Source organism: Pantherophis guttatus, chromosome 17 (genome assembly GCF_059756535.1).
Source record: "Pantherophis guttatus breed Tessera chromosome 17, ASM5975653v1, whole genome shotgun sequence".
NCBI classification, from domain to species: domain Eukaryota; kingdom Metazoa; phylum Chordata; class Lepidosauria; order Squamata; family Colubridae; genus Pantherophis; species Pantherophis guttatus.
The window spans coordinates 17,174,169-17,197,942 of NC_142079.1; the positions used below are offsets into that span (position 1 = coordinate 17,174,169).

The following is a 23,774-nucleotide window of genomic DNA, read 5'->3' on the forward strand; positions in this document are numbered from 1 at the left end:
AAAGTACTGTAGTGCGAGATCACACAAGATCAGTAGTGCGAGATCTCTCTTCATCTTGCACTACAGTGGTTTAGATCTGGCCAAAGAGCGCTTGCAAGCCAACAAGATTTTGGGGCAGTGACACTGCATTGCTTTAAGCCTCCCATCAGCTTGCAAACGCCTTTCCCAGTGTTCCAGTCTTGGTGTGAAGACTGCTTGCAAGCCAATGGGAAGCTTGAAGAAATGTGATTTTGCTGCCCCAAAGTCTTGGTGATCCTTACCCTGATGTGTTGGTTGTGACAGTCCCTTAATAGTGGGTTGGGTAGGCTGCTGCTGTGCTTTCTCCAGTTGTTGTAGATATTCAGGACAACCTCGGGCAAGCCTGGTGGCCACTTGACCAGGAACTTCTGGCTGATGACTTTCAGGTATCTCATCATCAGTTCAAGGATGCCTCCGTTGTTCAAATTAGCCAAGAGGAACTTATGAACATCCTGCTTCTCTGGAAGAAAAATTGCCACCTTGTGTGTGTGAGTCCATCACAAGCTGATTTTCACGGGATGAATAGATTAAGCTGATGTTTAAGAAAAACAAACAGTATAATAAAAGTGGAGGTTAATCAGGACTTCCGGGGTGGCACCATGCTGGTGTGGTGTAGGGGAACTAGACTCCATTCTCCCTGCCCAATTTTCTGCGTTTTGGAAGCCAGTAACGGCAAAGCAAGTCCTTGGAGGGGACAGCTATAGTGAGGGGAATATCCAGAGGTGACGTGGAGAGGAGTGATGCCCCATTACAAATGTTGAGAGCCCTGAAAACTGGTGGAGAAGAGACCAGCTGTCAAGGCGAGGTCCAGAGATGTGGCGGCCTGACAAAGATATGAGAGGAAGCAGAAAGTGAGAAGCGGCAGAAGTATCGGCAGATAGGAAAAAGAGGACCCAGTTTGTGGGGGCAATAAACTGACTTTGTATAAATATACAAAAGTATGAAGGCTATTGCTTAACGCATTGTAAGCCGCCCTGAGTCTCCGGAGAAGAGCGGCATATAAATCAAATTAAAAAAAAAAAAGATACAAAAGTGAAAAATGTAAGTAAGAACAGAACAAACTTCCGGTTGATGATTCGTGGTGAGACGGTGGAAGGAGAGCGATCCCTGTTCTTCAACCCCGGATTTTTTGTGTTTTGGGAACCCTTAGGGGCGCAAAAGCCTGGAGGGTACTGTGAACTAGAGAGGGAGTTCAGAGGGCGGCAAAGCAAAGGGCAAGTGCTCGCTGCATGAACGGACGCCTCTGTCGATCCAGCATGAATGTGTCTGTCATTTTGGAATGGCAGACCCGAGGCTGTGATGAGCTGATAAACAGTGGGAAGAGAAGAATATTGGAACAGACAGTGTCAGTATATTGGATCTGCCGGAACACCGTAAAACTACCAGAACTTTGAGAAGTGAGATCGGTCTTTTTGGGTCAGAGGACTCACGGTAAGAGATTGAGCGGCGACTGGGCAGATAGAGAATGAATCAGCAGAAAAATTTCAACTGTCAAGACGACAACGAAGAGAAACAAAAATTTTGGTAAAGGAAAAAAGCTAAAAATAGATAGCCTAGTGACAGTGCAAGACTTTCTGGACCAACTGATAGGAACTGAAGAGGAACAGAGTAGCAAAGAAGAAGTGGAGACCATAAATCAGTAAGAAGAAATCCCAAACCAATGAGACATCAAAGAAGGACTTTCAGAGAAGAAAAACACAGAGAGAACAGAGACACAAAAGGAAGCAAAACAAGAACACAAAGGGTCACAAGGGTGAATAAATACTAATACTTGACAGAGAATTCAAAAATGGAACACTGGAAATTTCTGTTGATAAATGTGAATGGACTGAATGCAACAAAAAAGAGAAGACAGATATTTACAAAATTAGCTAAACAAAATATAGATATAATATATCTCCAGTAGGTCCATATACGGAAACAAGATGAAAGATACTGGAGTATAGGAAATTAGGGAAAGTATACTCAGGGCTCTCCGGGACCCGCGCCCCCAAAGGGATCCCCAAAACGCATTGATAAAGGGTGTCGAGGAGTAGTGATCACTCACTCGACACCATAGCGCCGCAAGTCACCAACCGGAAGTCCCCCTAGGGAAAGTATACTCAGCACTATCGGAAAAAAAAGAAAGAAAGGGGTCACAATATATGTTAAGGGAGGGATTGTTGCTAAACAAAAATATGCGGATCCTAAAGGAAGAACACTAATGGTGGAAATAAAGAGAGGAACTCTACAAATATTGTTAGTAGTTATTTATGCACCAAACAAAAACCAGGGAAAGTATTATAAAAAACTACATGAACAAATAATTAAGATGGATTACAGAAACATTTGTATTGTGGGGGACTACAATGGGATAATAGACATAGAAAAAGATTACCATAGCAGTAAAGACAATAGAAAAAAAGGAACATATTACCTATAACATTTTTTTAATATGGTAGAAGAATTAAATTTAACAGATATCTGGAGGACCCTACACCCCAATGAAAAAAAGTATACCTTCAACTCTAACCCTCATGTATCGTGGTCCAGAATAGATATGTTATGGACAAATAAAGAATTGGGATTGGGAATAGAAACAATAGAAATTACCCCCAATGTATGGGCAGACCATAACCCGTTGGAAGTAAACTGGAGAGCCCCCCAAAAAAGGAAAGTCAGGAGGTGGAGGTTATATTTACAAATTTTAAAAGAAAAGGAATACATAGAAAAGATAATGGGAGAATTGAGACTATTTTTTAATGAAAACAAAAAGGAGCACACTTCTGTAATTAATTTATGGGACACCATGAAAGCTTACATAAGGGGGATAACTGTCAGGTTTCGATGCTATCTCAAAATAAATGAATTTCCAAACTGCCGATCTTTGAGGAAATTTTCTCTTTATTGAACATAGTGATCTGTCCCTGGCTCTTTCGCGGTCAGCACTGACCTTTGCCCAATCCCCAATTCCGATCCCCAATTCTCTGCGTCTCATTGGCTATCTTCCAAGCCACTCTCCTCATCCCATCTCCGTCTGATCACAGGAATGTTCCCCCCTCCTCCCATCTCCGAGGAGACAGAATCTTCAAAGGAATTAAGTAGGCAAAAGTTCAAGCTTCTCCTCTCCTTTCATATGCCAGCGCTGGAACGCTGACAGATAGCATACAATGCACAAAAAAACAAAGAAAAGTGGAAGACACACAATACCCTTCAGAAAGAAATTAGAAACATGGAGAAGAAACTTCAATTAAGTCCAGGAGACAAAATAGTAAAAGAGAAACTGACACTATTGAGACATAAAATGAACATATTAGACCAGGAGGAGACTGTAAAAAACTTAAGACAATCTAAACAAACTTACTTCGAGCATGCAAACAAGATGGGCAGGTGGTTGGCCTATAAACTGAAGAAAGAAAGCGAGGCGCGGATTATTCAACAACTGGAAAATACAAAGGGGGAACTACAGAACAAAGAGGAGAACAAAATGTGAATAGCACAAGAATATTTCACAGATCTTTATAATGAAGAAGAGATACCGATAGAAAAGATTGAAAATTACTTAAAGGAGGAAAGGATTCCACCAGTAGGAGAGGATGAAAGAGAAATGTTAAATAAAGAAATAACAATTTCTTTATTTAACATAACAGCTAAGAGGAGCAATTTCGAAATGTAAAAACAATAAAACACCAGGCCCAGATGGTCTACCAGGAGAAAATTATAAAAAATTAGATAAAATCATAGAATCAAAATTATTGGAGATTTGTAATGAGGCCTTACTGGAAGCAAAAATACCAGAATTGTGGAGGGAAGCATATATTACATTACTTCTGAAAGAAGGTACAGACCAAAAACAGATAAAAAACTACAGACCGATTTCCCTCTTAAACACGGACTATAAAATTTTTATGAATATAATTGCAAAAAGATTGAAAAAGATACTAAATGCCATCATACATTCAGATAAAAATGGCTTCCTCCCGATAGACAAATAAGGAATAATATAAGGATAATTGTGGATACCCTAAAGTACTATGAAGCACATCCGGAGAAACAAATGGCCCTTGTTTTTTTGGATGCCCAAAAAAGCCTTTGACAATCTAAATTGGCAATTTATGACTGAGCAAATTAAATTAATGAAATTTGGAATTAAATTTGAAAAAATGATAGAAACAATATATAAACTACAAAGGGCAAAAATAATATTAAATGGGGATATTACAAACACCTTTCAAATAAGGTGTCAGTGTTCCAGAAAAAAACCCCTCTCCAAAAGAAAACTCTTCCAGGAATCTGATGCCTCAGCAGTCTCCATGGCTCGTCCCATTTCTTCAGCAAGAGAAAGCAAGGGATCGGCAAATTCTTGAGCATTCGGGCCCCTGGCGAGTCTCCCTCCGATTTCTCCTTTCTCCTCCATCTTCATTGAGTCTTTGCATTACCCAGGGTTTAGGTAGATGCTGGGGCTCAGTATCCCTGACAGCCCCCTTATGGGGTGCTGTTAGGTTTAGGGAGAGATTTGGGATAATGTCAGCGTTCCAGAAAAAAAACCCTCTCCAAGTAAAGTCACGGAAGCAAGCATTTTCCAAAGTCCTCTTTACTAGAAATTCCGAATCTGAAAAGCCTGGGCTTTCCTTCAGTAATTCAAAGCTCCCAAAACCATCCCATTTCTCCCCAGTCGGTCATATGCTCCAATCAACGTCTGTTCCACCTCGACTCAGCCCCTGACCTTGACAAATAGGAAGAATGCTATTATGTCTACTAATTCTCCTCTCCTAAATCCCCCCCCCCTACTTTCCCACACACGAGGAGATGGCAGCATTGAAGCTTCCGGCCTAATATGGCTTCCAAGGCTGACATAAGGACAAGGTTGCCCACTGTCACCATTGTTATTCATTTTGATATTAGAAACCCTGCTAAATAGAATTAGGAAGAATAGCGAAATAAAAGGATTAAAGATTAGAAGAGAGGAATATAAGGCACAGGCTTTTGCGGATGACATAGCATTACCGAGGAACCTTTGGATTCGGGCCCAGTACTATTGCGGGAAATAGGAAAGTATGGGGAACTGGCTGGATTTAAATTGAATAAAGGGAAAACTAAATTATTGGTTACAAATTTAACAGCAATACAGAAGAAAGAATTAGAAAAGGAATTAGATCTACAAATAGTTAAAAAAATCAAATATCTAGGGATTTGGTTATCAGCAAGATGCTCAGCTCTAAAAGAAGATAATTATATAGCCCTGGTTCAAAAAATAAAAAAGGACTTGGAAAAATGAGGGAAATTGCAATTGTCATTTTTGGACAGGATAGCATCTATTAAGATGAACATGCCCAAAATATTGTACTCATTTCAAACGATATCCGTTATACTGGATAAAAAATTCTTTGCAGAATTCAACAAAATTATCAGGAAATTTGTCTCGGCTGGGAAAAAAGCAAGAATGAAATTGCAATCATTACAAGACAGTAGAAGTAGGGGAGGTTTTAGACTCCCGGATTGGGAAACATACCACAAAGTGGCCATTTTAGTATGGATAAGAGACTGGGTAAATTTAAGGAATAAAAGAATCCTAACCTTGGAAGGACATGACCTACAAAGAGGATGGCACGCCTTTATGTGGGATAAGAAGAATAAGACCAAAACATATTTTCATAGATATAAGATTAGAGAAGCACTAATACAAATATGGGAGGAAATTAGAAGGAGACAGTATATGAAAATCCCGAATTGGCTATCAACCATGAAAGCCATGATATATCACAATACAATAGAGATTAGTAAAATGATTAATTATAAAGAACTCCTAGACAATCAAGGAAAACTCAAAAGTAATCAGACCCTAGGTGAGCAGGGAATACATACTGACTGGTGGCCATACTTGCAGATACAACCCAGATACAAAAAAGACATAGAAGAATGTGGCATTGAGATGGAAGCAAATCAATTAGGGAAACTATTGGTAGGTCCAGAAAAAAAATATTATCAAGACTATACAATTATTTATTAGACTATGACAGGATGGAAGAGGTGGTAAAAGAACCAATGATAGAGTGGGCCAGAAATATTGGACATAATATAAATTTGGATGAATGGGAAATGATTTGGAATAGAAACTATAAATTAACAAAAGCAGCATCATACAAAGAAAACCAATATAAAATGTTATACCGATGGCAGCTAGCACCTACAAGATTGGCAAAAAACTATCCGAACATAAGCCCTAAATGCTGGAAGTGTGGATATCACCAAAATACCTTCTTTCATATGTAGTGGTCATGTCCCGAAGCGAAGATGTATTGGAGTAAAATATAAAATTGGCTACAAGAATTAATTAATAATAAAATTGAATTGATTCCAGAAACCTTTCTCCTGGGAGTACTAAAGACCAAATATGATAACAAAGCAAGATATTTTAATCATTCACATACTCACAGCAGTGAGAATAACATATGCACAACATTGGAAAGGAAACAATATACCACCTGAGGAATCTATTATTCAGAAAATATTTGATTGTGCTGAAATGAATAAATTAACATTAGAACTAAATGAAAAAGAGGATTCAGAATTCTATACGATGTGGGATAATTGGTACAGGTAGATTGATAACCGAATTAAAAATGGATGAAAATTAGTGTAAAGTTTAAGATATACAGGTGAAACTCGAAAAATTAGAATATCATGCAAAAGTTTATTTCAGTAATGCAACTTAAAAGGTGAAACTAATATATGAGATAGACTCATTACATTCAAAGCGAGATAGTTCAAGCCTTGATTTGTCATAATATTGATGATTATGGCTTACAGCTCATGAAAACCCCAAATTCACAATCTCAGAAAATTAGAATATTGTGAAAAGGTTCAATATTCTAGGCTCAAAGTGTCCCACTCTAATCAGGTAATTAAGCCATAACACCTGCAAAGGGTTCCTGAGCCTTTAAATGGTCTCTCAGTCTGCTTCGGTAGGAATCACAATCATGGGGAAAACTGCTGACCTGACAGTTGTGCAGAAAACCATCATTGACACCCTCCATAAGGAGGGAAAGCCTCAAAAGGTAATTGCAAAAGAAGTTGGATGTTCCCAAAGTGCTGAATCAAAGCACATTAATAGAAAGTTATGTGGAAGGGAAAAGTGTGGAAGAAAAAGGTGCACAAGCAGTAGGGATGACCACAGCCTGGAGAGGATTGTCAGGAAAAGGCCATTCAAAAGTGTTGGGGATTTTCACAAGGAGTGGACTGAGGCTGGAGTCAGTGCATCAAGTGCCACCACACACAGACGGATCCTGGACATGGGCTTCAAATGTCGTATTCCTCTTGTCAAGCTTCTCCTGAACAACAAACAATGTCAGAAGTGTCTTACCTGGGCTAAAGAAAAAAAGAACTGGTCTGTTGCTCAGTGATCCAAAGTCCTCTTCTCTGATGAGAGCAACTTTTGCATCTCATTTGGAAACCAAGGACCCAGAGTCTGGAGGAAGAATGGAGAGGCACACACTGCAAGATGCTTGAAGTCTAGTGTGAAGTTTCCACGGTCTGTGTTGATTTGGGGAGCCATGTCATCTGCTGGTGTTGGTCCACTGTGCTTCATTAAGTCCAGGGTCAATGCAGCCGTCTACCAGGAGATTTTGGAGCACTTCATGCTTCCTTCTGCAGACGAGCTTTATGGGGATGGTGACTTCATTTTCCAGCAAGACTTGGCACCTGCCCACACTGCCAAAAGTACCAAAACCTGGTTCAATGACCATGGGATTACTGTGCCTGATTGGCCAGCAAACTCGCCTGATCTGAACCCCATAGAGAATCTATGGGCATTGCCAAGAGAAAGATGGCCGAACAATGCAGAAGAGCTGAAGGCCGCTATTGAAGCATCCTGGTTTTCCATAACACCTCAGCAGTGCCACAGGCTGATAGCATCCATGCCACGCCGCATTGAGGCAGTAATTGATGCAAAAGGGGTCCAAACCAAGTACTGAGTACATATGCATGCTTATACTTTTCAGAGGTCTGATATTGTTCTATGTACAATCCTTGTTTTATTGATTTCATGTAATATTCTAATTTTCTGAGATTGTGAATTTGGGGTTTTCATGAGCTGTAAGCCATAATCATCAAAATTATGACAAATCAAGGCTTGAACTCTCTAGCTTTGCATGTAATGAGTAATAATCTCATATATTAGTTTCACCTTTTAAGTTGCATTACTGAAATAAATGAACTTTTGCACAATATTCTAATTTTTTGAGTTTCACCTGTATATATATATTTGGTATTATAGAACATATAGGAAAAATTAATCTAACCTGTGGAAAAGTAACACTGTCTGATCGTTTATGTATTGGAATTATGAAAAAAAGAAAAACCACAATAAAATATTTAAAAAAAGAAGAACTAGTAAGAACAGAACAAACAGAAAAGAAAATAGAAGAAACTGAAGAGAGATTGATAGCGGCAAATAGACTTGGAAGAGACAATTGGAATTAGAGAGATCTGCCTTCTACCTGAGGTTTCAAAATATCACAGAGAAGAGAAGAAGGTTTATACAAATTGATGACGGATATTCTAGCTGACCCACTACAAATGGATAAAAGTGAATTAAAAAACAACATTGATGAAGTATACAGGGTGCAAACGAATTACGCTAGGAGACACAGATTACCACGGGAGATACATATAAGGTTTGCGAAAAGAGCAATCAGGGACAAAGTTTATAGAAGAATGAGGGACGATCAGTTGACTTACAAAGGAAGAGAGGTCATAACCTTCAAACAGATACGAAAGAGAATTCGAGAGAAACAAAGAGACTACCAGTTCCTTACCACACAATTAATAAAAAACAAAATAATGTTTCGCTGGCTGATACCAGAAGGACTGCTAATAACATGGCAGGATAAGAAAATAAGGAGAGACTCAATAGGAAAAGCCCAGGAATTCTATGCACGATATATAGAGGAAGAATCGGACAGCAGAGAAGAACTGGAAACACAAAGTCAAGAGGAACAACAGCTAGAGGAAAAGGAACTGGAACAAGATATGAGAGAGAAGTGATATTGAGACTCGGGAAAGAGAAGGAACGAGAACAAGAAAGCAAAGGGAAACGAGACAAAGGAGGGAAGTAAGGGCGACAAATAAGTAGTGGAATGGAGGAAGAAGTGACATTATTTTCAGTCAACATAAATGGATTAAATTCACCAATAAAAAGAAGACAAGTAATTGCTAAACTCCAAAAACAAAACACAGACATTATATGTTTATAGGAGGTCCATATGAAAAAAGGGGAAGGTAATCTTCTGGAAGCCCCCAAATTAGGCAAATTATTCCTGGCCACATCTGAAGTAAGAAAAAGAGGAATCACAGTTTATATAAAAGACCAGTTAAAACCCAAACAAATACATGTGGACAAAGAGGGAAGAACATTATTGATTGAGGTATTAATAAAATAAAAAAGAACATTAATTGCAGTGATATATGCACCAAACACTCAACAGAAAGAATATTACAGCAAATTACATAAACAAATTGTAGAATTGGAAATGGATAACGTATGCTTATTAGGAGATTTCAACATGGTGGTTGATCCAAAATAAGGCTATAAAACAGGAAGTAAAAAAAATTATGAAAGGAGACCATTACCAAAGACTTTCTTTGAAATGACTTGAGAGCTACGTTTGAAAGATATTTGGAGAGAAATTAACCCACAAAAAACTCAATATACATATTTTTCCAACCCACACAATTCATGGCCCCGGATAGACATAGTCCAGATGGATCCAGAAACACGAAAAAATGTAGAGGAAATTGAAATAAAACCAAATATTTGGGCAAATCATAATCCATTAATAGTAAAATGGAAAGGGCAAGAAAAAAGAAAAAAGAGATGGACCATGAATCAAAGGATAATAAAAGGAAAAAAAATACGTTCAATACATAGAAAAAGAATTAGCATTTTTCCTACAGGAAAATTGGAATGAACAGACAACTATTCAAAATCTGTGGGACACAACTAAAGCTTATGCCCACGGCCTTACAATGGCATACACTATATGAAGAAATAAAAACAAAAAGAAACAATATACAGAATTACAAGAGAAATTGGGAAAATTAAAAGACAAAATGCAGAAAGAACCCCATAACCAGGAAATTAGAGACGAAAAAGAGATAATTAAACATAGACTTAACTTAATCACACAAGAACTAATAGCGCAAAAAATTAGAGCAACCAAACAAAACTACTTTGAAAATGCGAAAAAACTGGGGAGATGGTTGGCTTATAAATTAAAAAAAGAAAAAGAAAAGAAATTAATACAACAACTAGAAGATAAAAAAGGGATAGCACACCATCTATAAACCAATTTGGCAAAGTGGCAGGGCTTTCTCTCAAGGTGTTGGTTATTACCTTTAAAGCCCTACATGGCTCAGGGCCAAATTATCTTCGAGACCGCCTTCTACCGCATAGCTCCCAGCGACCGGTAAGATCCCACAGAGTTGGTCTCCTCTGGGTCCTGTCAGCTAAACAATGCCGACTGGCGGGCCCGCGGGGGAGGGCCTTCTCTGTGATTGCCCCAGCTCTCTGGAACCAGTTACCTCCTGAGGTCCGGACCATCCCCACCCTATTAGCCTTCCGAAAAGCGGTGAAGACCTGGCTTTTCCGGCAGGCCTGGGGCCGTTGATCTCACTTTGCGATCTGACGAGATCTGGCCATGAATGGTGTGAATGGGTTTTAATGTTTTTAATTTTTAAGTGTTTTTATAGTGATTTTTTGAGTGTATTGTGAGCTGCCCTGGGTCTTCAGAGAGGGGCGGCATATAAATTGAATAAATAAATAAATAAATAACTTAAAACAAAAGAATATTAGCATTAGAAGGACACAATCTCCAAATAGGTTGGCCCGGGTTTCTATGGGAAGGTAAAAATAAAACATATTCATATTTTTAGAGGCATATAATAAGAAATTCCCTACACAATGTCTGGGTAAAGATAAAAAAAAAATCACTATGCGAAAATCCCAAACTGGTTATCGACAATGGAGGCAATGACACACCCAAATACAATAGACCTCAGTAAAATGGTAAGATACTCAGAAATTTTAAACGAGAAAGGAGAATTAAAATCAGTGCAAACGTTGAAAACACAAGGAATAAACATAGAATAGTGGCCCTACTTACAAATCAAAACAAGACTAAAAAAGAATCAAGACCAGTTCAGCATATATGAGAAACAATTGGAGTTGGACAATATTTTACTAGGAACGGAAGGAAAAATGATTACAAAATTATATAATTTTTTACTAAGATATAAAATGAAGGATGAAGTTGTAAAAGAAATGATGATTATCTGGCCTAGGAATTTTGGCCACAGCATAGAGTTAGAACAGTGGGACAAACTATGGGAAAGGAATTACAAACACGTAATAGCAGTTGCCTACAAAGAAAACCTTTATAAAATGTTTTATAGATGGCATTTGGCACCAGCGAGATTGGCCAAGATGTACCCAAATTTATCACCCAATTGTTGGAGATGTAACCATAAATCTGGAACATTCAATCATATGTGGTGGACGTGCCCATCAGAAGGAAGTATTGGTGTAAAATTCAAAAATGACTGGAAGAAATTACAAAGCAAAAAATAGATTTGAAACCTGAACTGTTTTTATTAAGAATACTGGACTCGAAAATGAACAAAAAACTTCAATACATTACATTACACATACTCACTGCCGCAAGAATCACATTCACAAAAAGTTGGAAACAAAAAAGTGTACTCTCAGATGAAGCAGTAATTAGGAAAATTCTAGAATGCGCTGAGATGAATAAAATGACTATCGAATTGAAAGAGAGAGAGGATTCGAACTATTATGAAATATGGAATAAAATGTACAGTTGGCTCGAAAATAGAAATCAGAACAAGAAATGTTTAACTTAATACTGATGAAACTTGGAGTAACTGAATAACATTAAATAAAGAGATGTAAATAAATGAATATAAATGTGTAGATAAGAACAATGAATATTATAATATATGTATATATATATGCGTTGGAGTAATGTGATTAGTCTATTATTGAGAAGTAAATAGAAATGATAGAAGAGAGAAATAGAAAAGCAAAATATATATATCAGTACGAAATGCTGTAAAATTACCATTGACGGTATGTAATGTTAAATACATTGTCTTGACGTGTTTTGTTTTTATATATGTGTGATTGTTTTTTGGGTTGTTTTTAAAAACTTTAAAAAAAAGTGGAGGTAAATCTTTACAGGGATCTCATCTACAGAAAAAGACAAACCAGAAAAAAAATCTTACCAGATTCCATGCAGACTGTCAGGTCAAGGGACATCCTATGGGAGCCCAGGGGCTGGGAGTTCTCTTCCTTTGCTGTGCTTTGGATCTCATAGTTGTTGAATGGACCTTCTTCTTCTGGATCCAGCTTCCTCAGACTGAAAGCACACCAGAAAAGCACTGAAGAAGCAGACAGGAGAACCTGACTGCGCAGCAAAGGTAGCCAGGCGATCTGATCCACTGTTGCAAGGCTATGCCTCCCCACTGCAGCCCTCTCAACAACCTTCTACCCCCTCCCAGATTTTTTCCTAGAACCAGCACATGTTTAGGAATGGGGATGCGCACCGAGAAGGAAGGAATTTTACTAGCAGCTCCTGGAAATCGACTTTTTCTTCTTTTTTGCACTTGGTATTCCTGACTCGAGCTGATCGCCTCTTTGCTGTTTCGCCACTCTCTTCCATGATTTTCTTCCGTTTCAACCCTTTCTTAGATTTGTCACTCCCAGAAGCATCACCTGAGAAGAGCCAAAGAGTTTTGGATTAACAAGCAGCCTCTATCAAGTTATTTTCCCTGACTTTTTTATTGACAAAATCTATGTTTCTGTGTGGGTTTCTTGTCCCCAAATTCAAGGCTGATCAGAGGTGGCCCCACAAAGACCTTGTTGCCTCCTCTCCAGCTCCAAAATCTCAAGCAGAGGAGGCGACAGCACCTGGAGCCACAGAGGGCAAGCTGAACTACCTGCTCAAGGCAGGAACCCAAACAAAACACTCCTGACAAATGGCTCTCTAGCCTCTGATTGGGCTCTGCAAACATGGCTCCAAAGTTTGCCATCACTGTCCTGGGTTCTTGGAAAAAACTTGATGCACATGAAAGCCAACATCAGGTAAAGAGCTGGCAGCTGGGATTTTGCACACACATTTTGTGTATATAATAATTCCAAGATTTAAAAAAAATTACCTGAAGAAAACGTAAGATGAAGTGAGGCTGGCATGACTTGCTAATAAACCCCCGTTTCTTGTAATTAACATGCTATTTTCAAGAGCTTAGAGAATTTTTTTTGATCTAGTATAGAATCTTACAGCCTGTTCATCAATCAGCTTGTTTGTGACAGTCTGGTTTATTTGCAAGCTCTTTCTGCTACAACTATATAAACTATAGCAATATAAACTTGTTATGAATTGTTGGGGGTTCGTTGCGTTTTGTATTAAATAAAATAAAATATAAAATAAAATAATAAAGTAAAGTAAAAGTAAAGATAAAATAAAATAACCCCCACTGCACTTGGAAGTGGTAGTCAAGACTAAGTGGCCAGCTTTTTTCTTCTACAGCTTATTCAGTGAAGGACAGACTATTCAGCAAGGAAGGACTTCCCATTCATATGATGCCTCTTGCAAAGATCTTCCTCACCTGCAGAGTTTACCGATTCCAGTACAGTCAAACTGGGGAAGTTGGGAGTCAGTGGTGTATACGTGAGGAGTGGTTCAGTCAAAGACACTAGTGGGTTGGAACTGACAGGGCTGGGGTGAAGAACACTGATGGGGGCTAAATTTGCTTGGCTCTCCAGGTGCTGGTCCAGATCTTGGTATTCCAAGAGATCAATTCGCTTGCCCAAGCTTGGACGAGGTGGCTCACAAGTTGTGAGATGCAAGTAAGTGGCCATCAGACTGTCTCCTAGAGATTTCCACCTGCATGGAAAACAGGGAAACAAAAACATACTGTATGTGTCCCAGGATAATGCTGTAGGATCCAATCTGGGTTGGTCAGCACCACAAATCATGAAGCTACTCCAATACTGTCAACGCACCTTCTTCACATTCAAAAGTGAATTGTATGAACAAATAAATAAAATAAAATAAAATAAAATAAAATAAAACAACATAACATCACCACTCGCTCCTTCGCCTAGATCTTCGAACCGCTACACCCCGCTGCAGGGAGGCGGAGCCTACAAGATGGGTCTGCCCCAGGCGCCTGATGGATTCTGATAGATTCCAGATGGAGCTTGGGCCATTTCCTGAGGTTCTAGCCCATGACTCGGTCGGGGACCTAGTGGCAGCCTGGGATCAGGCCGCTAGCAGAGCCTTAGATCGAGTCGTGCCTTTGCAGCCTCTGACCCGGTGCCGATCCCTCGCGGCTCCTTGGTTCACTGAGGAGCTGAGGGAGATGAAGCGCCGGAAAAGACGCCTGGAGAGTGGAGGGCCAGTCTCGCCGAATCTGATCGAACACTGGTAAGGTCACATATTAAGACCTACCTAGTGGCGATAAAAGCGGCGAAGTCCAATTACTTCTCCGCTCTTATTGCGTCATCAGAAAATCGTCCGGCGGCCCTGTTCAGAGTGACCCGCTCCCTGCTTCAACCGGGAGTGCGGGAGGACCCTCTGGAGGGCAGGGCTGAGGATTTCGGACGATATCTGTATGACAAAATCGCTCAGATCTGGCGGGATTTGGACTCTGACTGGGTAGATCAGGGCAGGATGACGAGGAATAGTCTTGAGAATGTTATCTGGGAAGAGTTTGACTTTGTGACTCCGGATGACGTGGACAGGATTTTGGGGAGACTTAATGTGACCACATGTTTACTGGACCCGTGTCCCTCCTGGTTAGTACTGGCTTCCCGGGAGGTTTCACGTGGCTGGCTCCAGGGAATTATCAACGTTTCGTTGAGTGAGGGTTACTTCCCTGCTACCTTGAAAGAGGCGGTGGTGAGGCCTCTCCTCAAGAAGCCCTCCCTGGACCCGGCAGTATTGGCTAACTATCGTCCTATCTCCAACCTTCGCTTCGTGGCGAAGGTTGTTAAGAGTGTGGTTGCACGACAGTTCCCACAATTCCTGGAGGAAACGTCCTATCTGGATCCGTTCCAGTCGGGTTTCAGGCCTGGGCACAGCACGGAAACGGCATTGGTCGCATTGGTTGTTCTGTTCTGGTCCTATTAGATCTCTCAGCGGCTTTTGATACCATCGACCATGGTATCATGCTGCACCGGTTGGAAGAGTTGGGGATGGGGGCACCGTGTTACGGTGGTTCTCCTCCTTTCTCTCCGACCGGTCGCAGTTTGTGTTGACAGGGGGGCAGAGGTCGACCTCGAGGCCTCTCATTTGTGGAGTGCCGCAAGGGTCGGTCCTCTCGCCCCTTCTGTTCAACATTTATGTGAAGCCGCTGGGCGAGATCATCCGTGGCTTTGGGGTGAGATACCACCAGTACGCTGATGACACCCAGCTGTACATCTCCACCCCAGGCCACCCCAGCAATGCCCTTGAAGTGATGGCCCAGTGCCTGGAGGCTGTACGGATCTGGATGGGGAGGAACAAGCTCAAGCTCAACCCTTCCAAGACTGAGTGGCTGTGGTTTCTGGCATCCCGATATAGTCAGGTGACTCCATCGCTGACTATCGGGGGCGAGTCTTTGGCCCCCGTGGAGAGGGCGCGCAATCTGGGTGTCCTCCTGGATACACAGCTGTCCTTGGAGGAACATCTGACGGCTGTTGCCAGGGGGACCTTTTGTCAGGTTCGCCTGATCCGCCAGTTGCGCCCCTTTCTTTTTTTTTTTATTGAAAAAGTTTTCAAATACAAATTTTCCCCCCTTTTTTCTTCCCCCCTCCTCCCTAACCCCCCCTCGGCACCCATCCCCCCCTGTGACTTCTTCACAACAAAAACCTAATTCATAACAGATTACATAATATTTTACCATCTCCTTACTCCTCCTCTATATACTGACCCTTACTTACTAAAAATATTATTATTGATATTGTTACTTTCCCCTTTTACCACACATTTCAAAAAAAAGCTGTCTACTATAACATTGTATGATAACTTCTAATTTAGCATATTATTATAACTCCCAATTTAGCAATAATCTGCCCTTTTTCTCTTCCTCCAAACTTATATCTATGTATTATTACAACATTTCAAAACAACCTTCCACTTTAAGACTATATAATAAATCCTACTTTAACATTTATTCTTTGTGTATATTAATATAACATTTCAAAGCAGCCTTCCCCATAAATCCTAATTTAACGTTTATTCAACTCTATCCATTTCCTCCACTCCCCTAAATATATCACTTAAACATCCCTTTTCTTAAACTAATCAATCAGTAAACTAACATGTTTCCACCCACTTTCCTACAAAATTGCCATACACAACAATTCTTAATATCTTTAATCCACTACCCACTCTACTAAATATATATATATATATATATATATATATATATATATATATATATATATATATATATATATATATATATATATATATATATGTGTGTGTGTGTGTGTAAATATTCCGTTATTAAAAAAAAAAAAAAGACAATGACTTTAAGTTTATAATCCATATAATATCTTCTTTGATGTCTTTCCACTAGATTGTTGAGTCCCTCATCCATAATTGGGTAACATAACATCCTGGTGCAACAGTTTGTTCAAAGTCTTCAGTCATCATCTGCCCCCATCAGTAATGAATATCCTCATATATGTATAAAAGTAAAAACAACCACCCGAGTGAGATTATAATTATATTCCATATAGTTGTAATTGTGGCTTTCATCAGGATTATAAATTCCCATCATCCATTCGCCATCATCATTTATTAGTTAAGTTCCCAGGGAGAACTTTTGCTTATTTAATGTTTTCACAGGACCAAGAGTTTGGCAGAGTCTATTGCTAATTTTCTGGTAGCAACTAAAATCCTGTAGTACACAAGTACATTTGGCTAAAAGGGTAAATTCTTTGACTGTCCTATTTGGTAATCTTAGGGTATGTATGCACACCTATTAATGTATGTACGTGCAAGGGCACACTGCCGTGTGTGTAAGGTACAAGTTTTAAGGTACAGGTCTTATGAATGAACTCCCTCTCCATCTGCTAGGATGACTACCAAGGAAGGGAGAGAAGACTAAAGAATTTTATACCATCAACCACTCCAGAACATTCCCATCCTGATGGAGAACTCTTGATTTTAATCCTTGGAGGTTCTGACAATATGTGAACGAAGATTGGGAAGGATCCAGGCAAGAGTGAGGAGATCCCTGCCTATTTGCCGTGGTGGGAGACATGATCTTCACAACACCTTTTAGGAGACTCCAGAGAAAAAGGGCATGTCTCACCCACAGTATTAAGTTGCAAGAACTGGTTGGGGAAGTCTTAGGAAGAAATAGCATTCAACTTGGCTTTTTATCAAAATGATGTAACTTTGTAATAAGCTGACACTGAGCAGAAACGTACGTGAACAGATAGATGGGCTGGGCAAGCTTAAGGTCTGGCTCAGTCTTCCGGGCCATCAAAGCCTGCCTTTTCCTGCGCAGCTCCAGGGCTTCCTCCAGGATTGTTTGTGTTTCTGATGCACTCACAGGCACATCACACACTGGCAGGTCACTGAAAAAGAATCAGATTTCAACAAGTAAATTATTTAGTTTTGCTGCTGTTCGAGTATCAACCAATCCCACCAGTGCCTGTCTAGGAGGATCAGCTTTAGGCAACAGTTTACAAGTGCAAATCAGCATAGTAGTCACAATCTGACACTGGTACTGAGCAGTGGCCAAAAATCTGTTACTTGCATCACTGCCAATCTCTTGCTCTTGTGCTGGTGTGTGGCCAGCCCTTCATTGCTGCTACACTTCACAAAAGCTAAACATTTCTTAAAAATGTTCAGTGTTGGCAGGAGGCTTGGAGGCTTTTAAGAAGAGATTGGACAGCCACTTGTCTGGAATGGTATAGGGTGTCCTGGTGGAGCAAGGTTTGGATTAGAAGACCTCCAAGTCCCTTCCAACTCTGTGATTTGGTTATTCTACAAACATTTATCCTGACCCTCTCCACCACTCCTGTGGTCTAGGAAAAGGAGGCAACCAGGAAAAAGGATTTAAATACATCCTGTTCACATTCATAACTACATGTATTTGGTGTGGGAATGGAGATCACAGCACAAGTTGGGGGTTGGAAGTTTGCATTCATTTTGCTGCCTTCTTAGCCAATGATGTCCTTTCCCCATAAATTAGGCTTTTGAAAACATCTCTTAACAACCCATGTTCACTGCTCTGGCTAACAGAAAGAAAGAAAAAAGTCAACCTTCCACTGCACAAGTTCTTTAGGGAGAAGAGAATTTATTCCTTTCCAGCTGAAATTTGTAGAAGACCCAAGCAAAATGCTCCAGATATTCAACTTACTGGGCCATGGATGATGCCTGGATGATTTTAATTGTATTATATTAATGGAATCTTGAAATAAAATACAGCATGGAACAGATGAATGAATTTGATGAGACGCACGTGAATGAACTAGGGATGTATAATTAAATATAAAGCTATTGGTTTCTGAATCAATAAAAATTGCTTTATTTACCTACCAAATATTTTCCCTAATATCAAATTTCTGAAGTAACCAATAGCCTTTTTTTTACCTGGTACATGATTTATTTGCAAATTCACACCCAATCTATTTCTGAATTCAGACAGGATAAATATTGCAATCTTGAGCACAAATTTAATCCTCTATAGAACAGAACACACCAGACACCAATCTGCAAGGTTATAGAAAGCTTATTATAAACACTCCCTCAACCTGGCGAGCCACTTTGTTTGCCAATCTCAGGATGGTAAATTGTGACGACTTCCAGAGTAACACCAAATGTGAAAACAAGAAAGTTGTTTACCCTTTCAGAAACATCCTTAAGGAGTCCTTTCTGAGGCACGGCTGTTCCTCAAAGATCTTCTCCTTAATAACAAGTCCTTTGCTGTAACAGTTATCTCTTTCCAGCGCTTTGCAAATAAAATATAAGCACGCTGAGGATATCAACAAAGAAAGAAGACATCTGTTAATGCATTCCAGACTCCTTTGTGCTAGCTCTTTACAGAAGTTACAAAATAAACTTAGCCATATTGTTGAGATCTATGCATGGTAACCATCCTGATCCTTGACTTACAACCACAATTGAGATCAGAACTTACATTACTAAGCAATACTTTCATTAAGTGAGCCATGTCCAATTTTACAAGCTTTTTTCTTGTAATTATTAAGTAAAACCAGCTTCCCTCCTTGACTTTGCTTGTTGGAAGCCCCTTGAGGTGGTCACAAATAGCAATCACATGATCCTGGGACATGGCATCTGTCATAAATACATGATGGTTGCCAAGCACCTGAATTTTGATCATGTGACCGCAGGGACACCATGACAGTTTTAAGTCACGTTTTTCAACACTTGCAAATTTGAACAAGATGTTTATGATGGTTGTCTAGATTCCCCTGAGATTGAGGAATAAAGACATAACACAATCATCTTCTGCATGAGCATCATTAGGGAGGGAGAGAAACTTTGCCATCAATCTGTCCTTTTCTAACTGTGGAATTAAGATATAAAGAAGCTTAAAAACAAAACTTCATAGACATATATTAAGCATGTTTCATAACTTGGAGGCATGCATAACTGCTATGTACTGGTCCTAATCAACCCTCCTACTTGCAATTTCCAAGACTGCTTGTCTCCAACACTACAAGAAATTCTAAATTAAGAAAAGCAGAAAGGACCTACTTGTGTAGTCGCTGAGGGTGTAGAGGACAGTGATGAGGTTATCTAAACAAGGCCAATGATCTGGATTACATGCAAGCCCTTCTTCAAAAGCATGCCGTGCCAGGGGCAGACGAGTAAGCCGGAGGGCCACATGTCCAATTTTATACCATAGGTTGACATCTGTGGAGTCAAGCAGCACAGCCTGGGAAACACAGAAGAGATTCTTCAGGTAAACTGGACTGTCAGAGGCTAGAGGTTGCCCACTGCTTGCCCCCCCCCCACCTCCCCAAGGCTCTAGGGCACTGAGCAGACGGCAGCCCAGGATTGCGGGCAGCCAACAGTTTATGGCAAAGGATTCATTTTGGTAGGGTAATTTCAGCTACCCTTTTGTAGAGAGAGGGGAGCTAAAATTAACAGTGGAAATTATTCCAGGCACTGACCCACTCAACGGCTCACCTCCAGATAGAATTCCATAGCTGTCTCAATGTCGTCTCGCTGGGCAGCCAGCTGGGCCAAGTTCTTGTAAGTTGAATACTTCAGCATCAAGCCTGGATGCTTCAACCCCTCCCTCTCATCTCCAGATGCAACTGCCTGAAAATCAGAAGGAAGTGGAGGAAAATGTTTTGTCTGTAATGATGATTTAAAAGATCACCAAATGACCTTTCATGGCTGCTTCCTGAATTCAAGATATAAAACAAGCCCTGCTATCCATTGCGGCCATGACTAAAGCCAGGAGGACTCAGCTTTCAAAGCCCCAAAGCAGATCTGAGGTTCTAGGAGGAATTCCACACACACACCAGCTTTTAAAAGGCAAGAAACCCCCTTTCTTGTTCAGACATTGGGGAAAAGACCAGGATGTATGGGAGCCAGGCCGAATATTGGAAAGAAATGGCATGTGGGGTTGGAGATTGTTTGATTGCTCATCAGTCCTGCTCTCCTGCTGATGAAGCTCCCTATGAATCGATCCCTATGGAAAAGGGATCCCCAAGGAGAGGCAGCAGCTCAGCGTGTTGCTGATTGTGCCTTCTGAGTGGCCCTTCCTGCTCATGGAACCAACAAAAACCATAAGCACCTCTCTGTCTCTCTTGTGTTAAAAAAATCAATAGCAAATTCAAGGTTGGCCTAGAAAGAAAAATACTCTAAAAGGAAACTGTCTCTGATCTTCCCATATAGGGAATCCCTGAAGTGGTTTCGGCCTGAAGATGCATCCAGAACCAAGCCCCCCACTTACAGATTAGTTCCCATCTATCCTTTCTGCAAACAACATTGCTAACTAGCTTCTGAAAAGGGTCCCTAATAAAGCTTCCTCTTTTTCCTAGATTTATCAATGGTTATAAAGAGATTCTTCAGATTGCAACCCACTGAGACAGGGACCCCAACTCCTGGGCTAAGGCCAAGTACCGGACCACAGCCTGTTGGGAACCAGGCCCACGAGCGGAAGACAAGCACATGTGCACAGCTCCACTTTCACAAGCAGGGGCACTTGCAGCCCCATTTGTACAAGCAGAGGCTGGGTTGTGCCCGCCACTTGCACAAATGGAGCAGTGTGTACGCCTGCCACTCACACAGAAGCATTCCCTCCCCCCCCCCCCCCCGCTGGGGCAAGTCAGAAAGGTTTGGGACTGCTGCACTAAGAGATCTTCAGTGGCAGTAGAGCCAAAGATACCACCTCCCACAAGAAGCTCCCCCACCACCACATCAATCAGTCCCTTCTTCACTGACTTCACGTAACAGACGAGTCTCCAGCAGTTGGTGGTAGGCCTTGGCCGACTCTTCAAAGAGGTCATGTTTCTGAAGGTCCAGCGCTTGGTGATAGAGGGCAAAGGCTTCTGCTTCCTACAGAGCCAGAGACACAGTGCGCTTGATTAAACACCCCACTCTGAAAAAAGAACAAGGCTCCTGCAACTCTGAAATCTTAAGAAGACATTAATTTAAGCAGATTTACAAGATGCACACATGCTCAGAACAAACACACACTTCTCCGAGTCTTGCTCAGCGATGAAAGGCAATAGGGCTGTTTTGAGTGGAACTCTTTCAAGGTTTCACTCTATTTCAGAGAAGATGCCTGGGAGGTTCGGTTGCTTCTTTCAACTGCTGGGCATCTTCTGAATTTTCTTCTAGACCTCCCCCATGTTTAGCAAGAGAGCAACACAAAACTCCCCCCAAAATCACACCATACCGAGGCATGGTATGCTGTGATTCAGTGAGGCATTTGACAAAGTAGACCACAACCTATGTCTTGGTAAGTTAGAAAAATGTGGGACAGACAACATCACCATCAGATGGATTTGTAACTGGCTGACAAACCGTACTCAACGAGTAGTCCTTAATGGTACTAAATGCATCTACCTGGAGGGAAGTAAGCAGTGGGATACCACAAGGTTCCGTCTTAGGCCCAGTACTCTTCAATATGTTCATAAATGACGTAGATGAGGGAATAGAAGGGGAACTCATTAAATTTGCAAATGACACTAAGTTGGCAGGAATAGCCAACACCCCAAAATACAAGCTCAGGATCCAAAAAGATCTTGACAGACTTGGGTCCTATCCAACAAAATGAAATTTAATGTGGAGAAAAGCAAGGTTTTACACCTGGGCATAAAAACCAAAGGTACAAGTACAGATTAGGCAAAACCTGGCTCAAAAACAGTGTGAGAGGGACCTTGGAGTCTTAGTGGACGATCACTTAAACATAAGTCAGCAGTGTGTGGCAGCAGCCAAAAAAAGCTAATACAATACTTGTTTGTATAAACAGAGGCATAAAATCAAAGTCACGAGAAGTATTTATACTGCTTTATAAACCCTGAATAAGACCACACCTGGAACAGGATGCACCTGGAACAGGGCATCCAAGTTTGGTTACCACATTACAAAAAATATATTGAGACTTTGGAAAAAGTGCAAAGAAGAGCAACTAAGATGATTAAAGGCCTGGAGACTAAAACATATGAAGAACAGTTGCAGGATTTGGGTTTGGCTAGTCTAGAGAAAAGAAGGACTAGGGGAGACATGATAGCAGTATTTGAGAGGCTGCCCCAAAGAGAGGGGATCAATTTATTTTCCAAAGCACCAGAGGGCAAGACAAGAAACAATGGATGGAAACTAATCAAGGAGAGAAGCAACCTGGAATTAAGGAGAAACTTCCTAATAGTGAGGTCAATTAACCAGTGGGACAGCTTGCCTTCAGGAGTTGCAAGTGCTTCATCACTGGAGGTTTTTAAGAAGAGACTGGACAGTCACTTGCCTGAAATGGTATAGAATCTCCTGCTTGAGCAGGGGGCTGGACTAGAAGACCTCCAAGGTCCCTTCCAGCTTTATTCTGATCCTGAGCTGTTTTCCAATACAGAACAATGGTCTGCTTCGTTTGTTCCAAGTTGGATAAATCCATAGCAGTAAATTCCAAATCTGGGGTACATTTGTATATCTAAACCAAAATATCTTAGTATCACCATATGAACAATCTTATAGAGCAGCGGCCCCCAACATTTTGGGCAACAGGGACTAGTTCCATTGGGAGAGGTTTTTCCGGTTCCATGGAATGGGGTTTTTTTCTGCGGACCGGAGGGGTGTGATTTCACACACTACCTGCATCCCATGTGTGCACCGATGGGGCTTTGCTCATTTGTGCAGCCTGGTTTCTGGCGCACTGCAAACCAGTGCTGATCTGTGGCCTGGGGGCTTGGGGACCTGTCATAGACAGTAAACCAGAATACAGACATGCTTAAAAGTTTGCAGAGATCCTTTTGAACTGTCATTTTTTCTTCTTAAATATGACCTAATACATAGTCTGTTCTCCACACATCTTAAACCAAGAGAATCCAATTAAATAAATGAGGCAAAACCATTTTACTTATTCATTTACTGAGCAAAATATATTTTTGGCTTACTTGTTTAATGGGTTCTCTTTATGTAGTTTTGGGATCACATTTTAAGTTATATTTATGGAGAAAAATTCAAAAACGTTCACAAACTTTCAAGCACTACTGTACAGATGGTCCT

The 23,774-nt window shown here is 40.6% G+C and overlaps 1 protein-coding gene across 10 annotated transcripts in view; it reads right to left on the minus strand.

The window, feature by feature from the left end:
- CABIN1 (calcineurin binding protein 1) overlaps window positions 1-23,774 on the minus strand; it is a 91,388-nt gene that overhangs the window by 65,778 nt on the left and 1,836 nt on the right. For 9 of the 10 annotated variants that reach the window (XM_087880641.1, XM_087880640.1, XM_034438543.3 and 6 more), the window contains exons 3-11: window positions 21,498-21,611; window positions 20,232-20,366; window positions 19,797-19,977; window positions 18,921-19,050; window positions 17,498-17,647; window positions 13,681-13,958; window positions 12,619-12,787; window positions 12,298-12,431; window positions 261-478 (exon numbers count right to left, since the gene is read on the minus strand). In XM_087880641.1, coding sequence (XP_087736767.1) covers window positions 261-478; window positions 12,298-12,431; window positions 12,619-12,787; window positions 13,681-13,958; window positions 17,498-17,647; window positions 18,921-19,050; window positions 19,797-19,977; window positions 20,232-20,366; window positions 21,498-21,611 — 1,509 coding nt within the window. Of the gene's footprint in view, window positions 1-260; window positions 479-12,297; window positions 12,432-12,618; window positions 12,788-13,680; window positions 13,959-17,497; window positions 17,648-18,920; window positions 19,051-19,796; window positions 19,978-20,231; window positions 20,367-21,497; window positions 21,655-23,774 lie in introns of all 10 variants that reach the window. The other variant, XM_087880642.1, reaches the window with a different exon arrangement.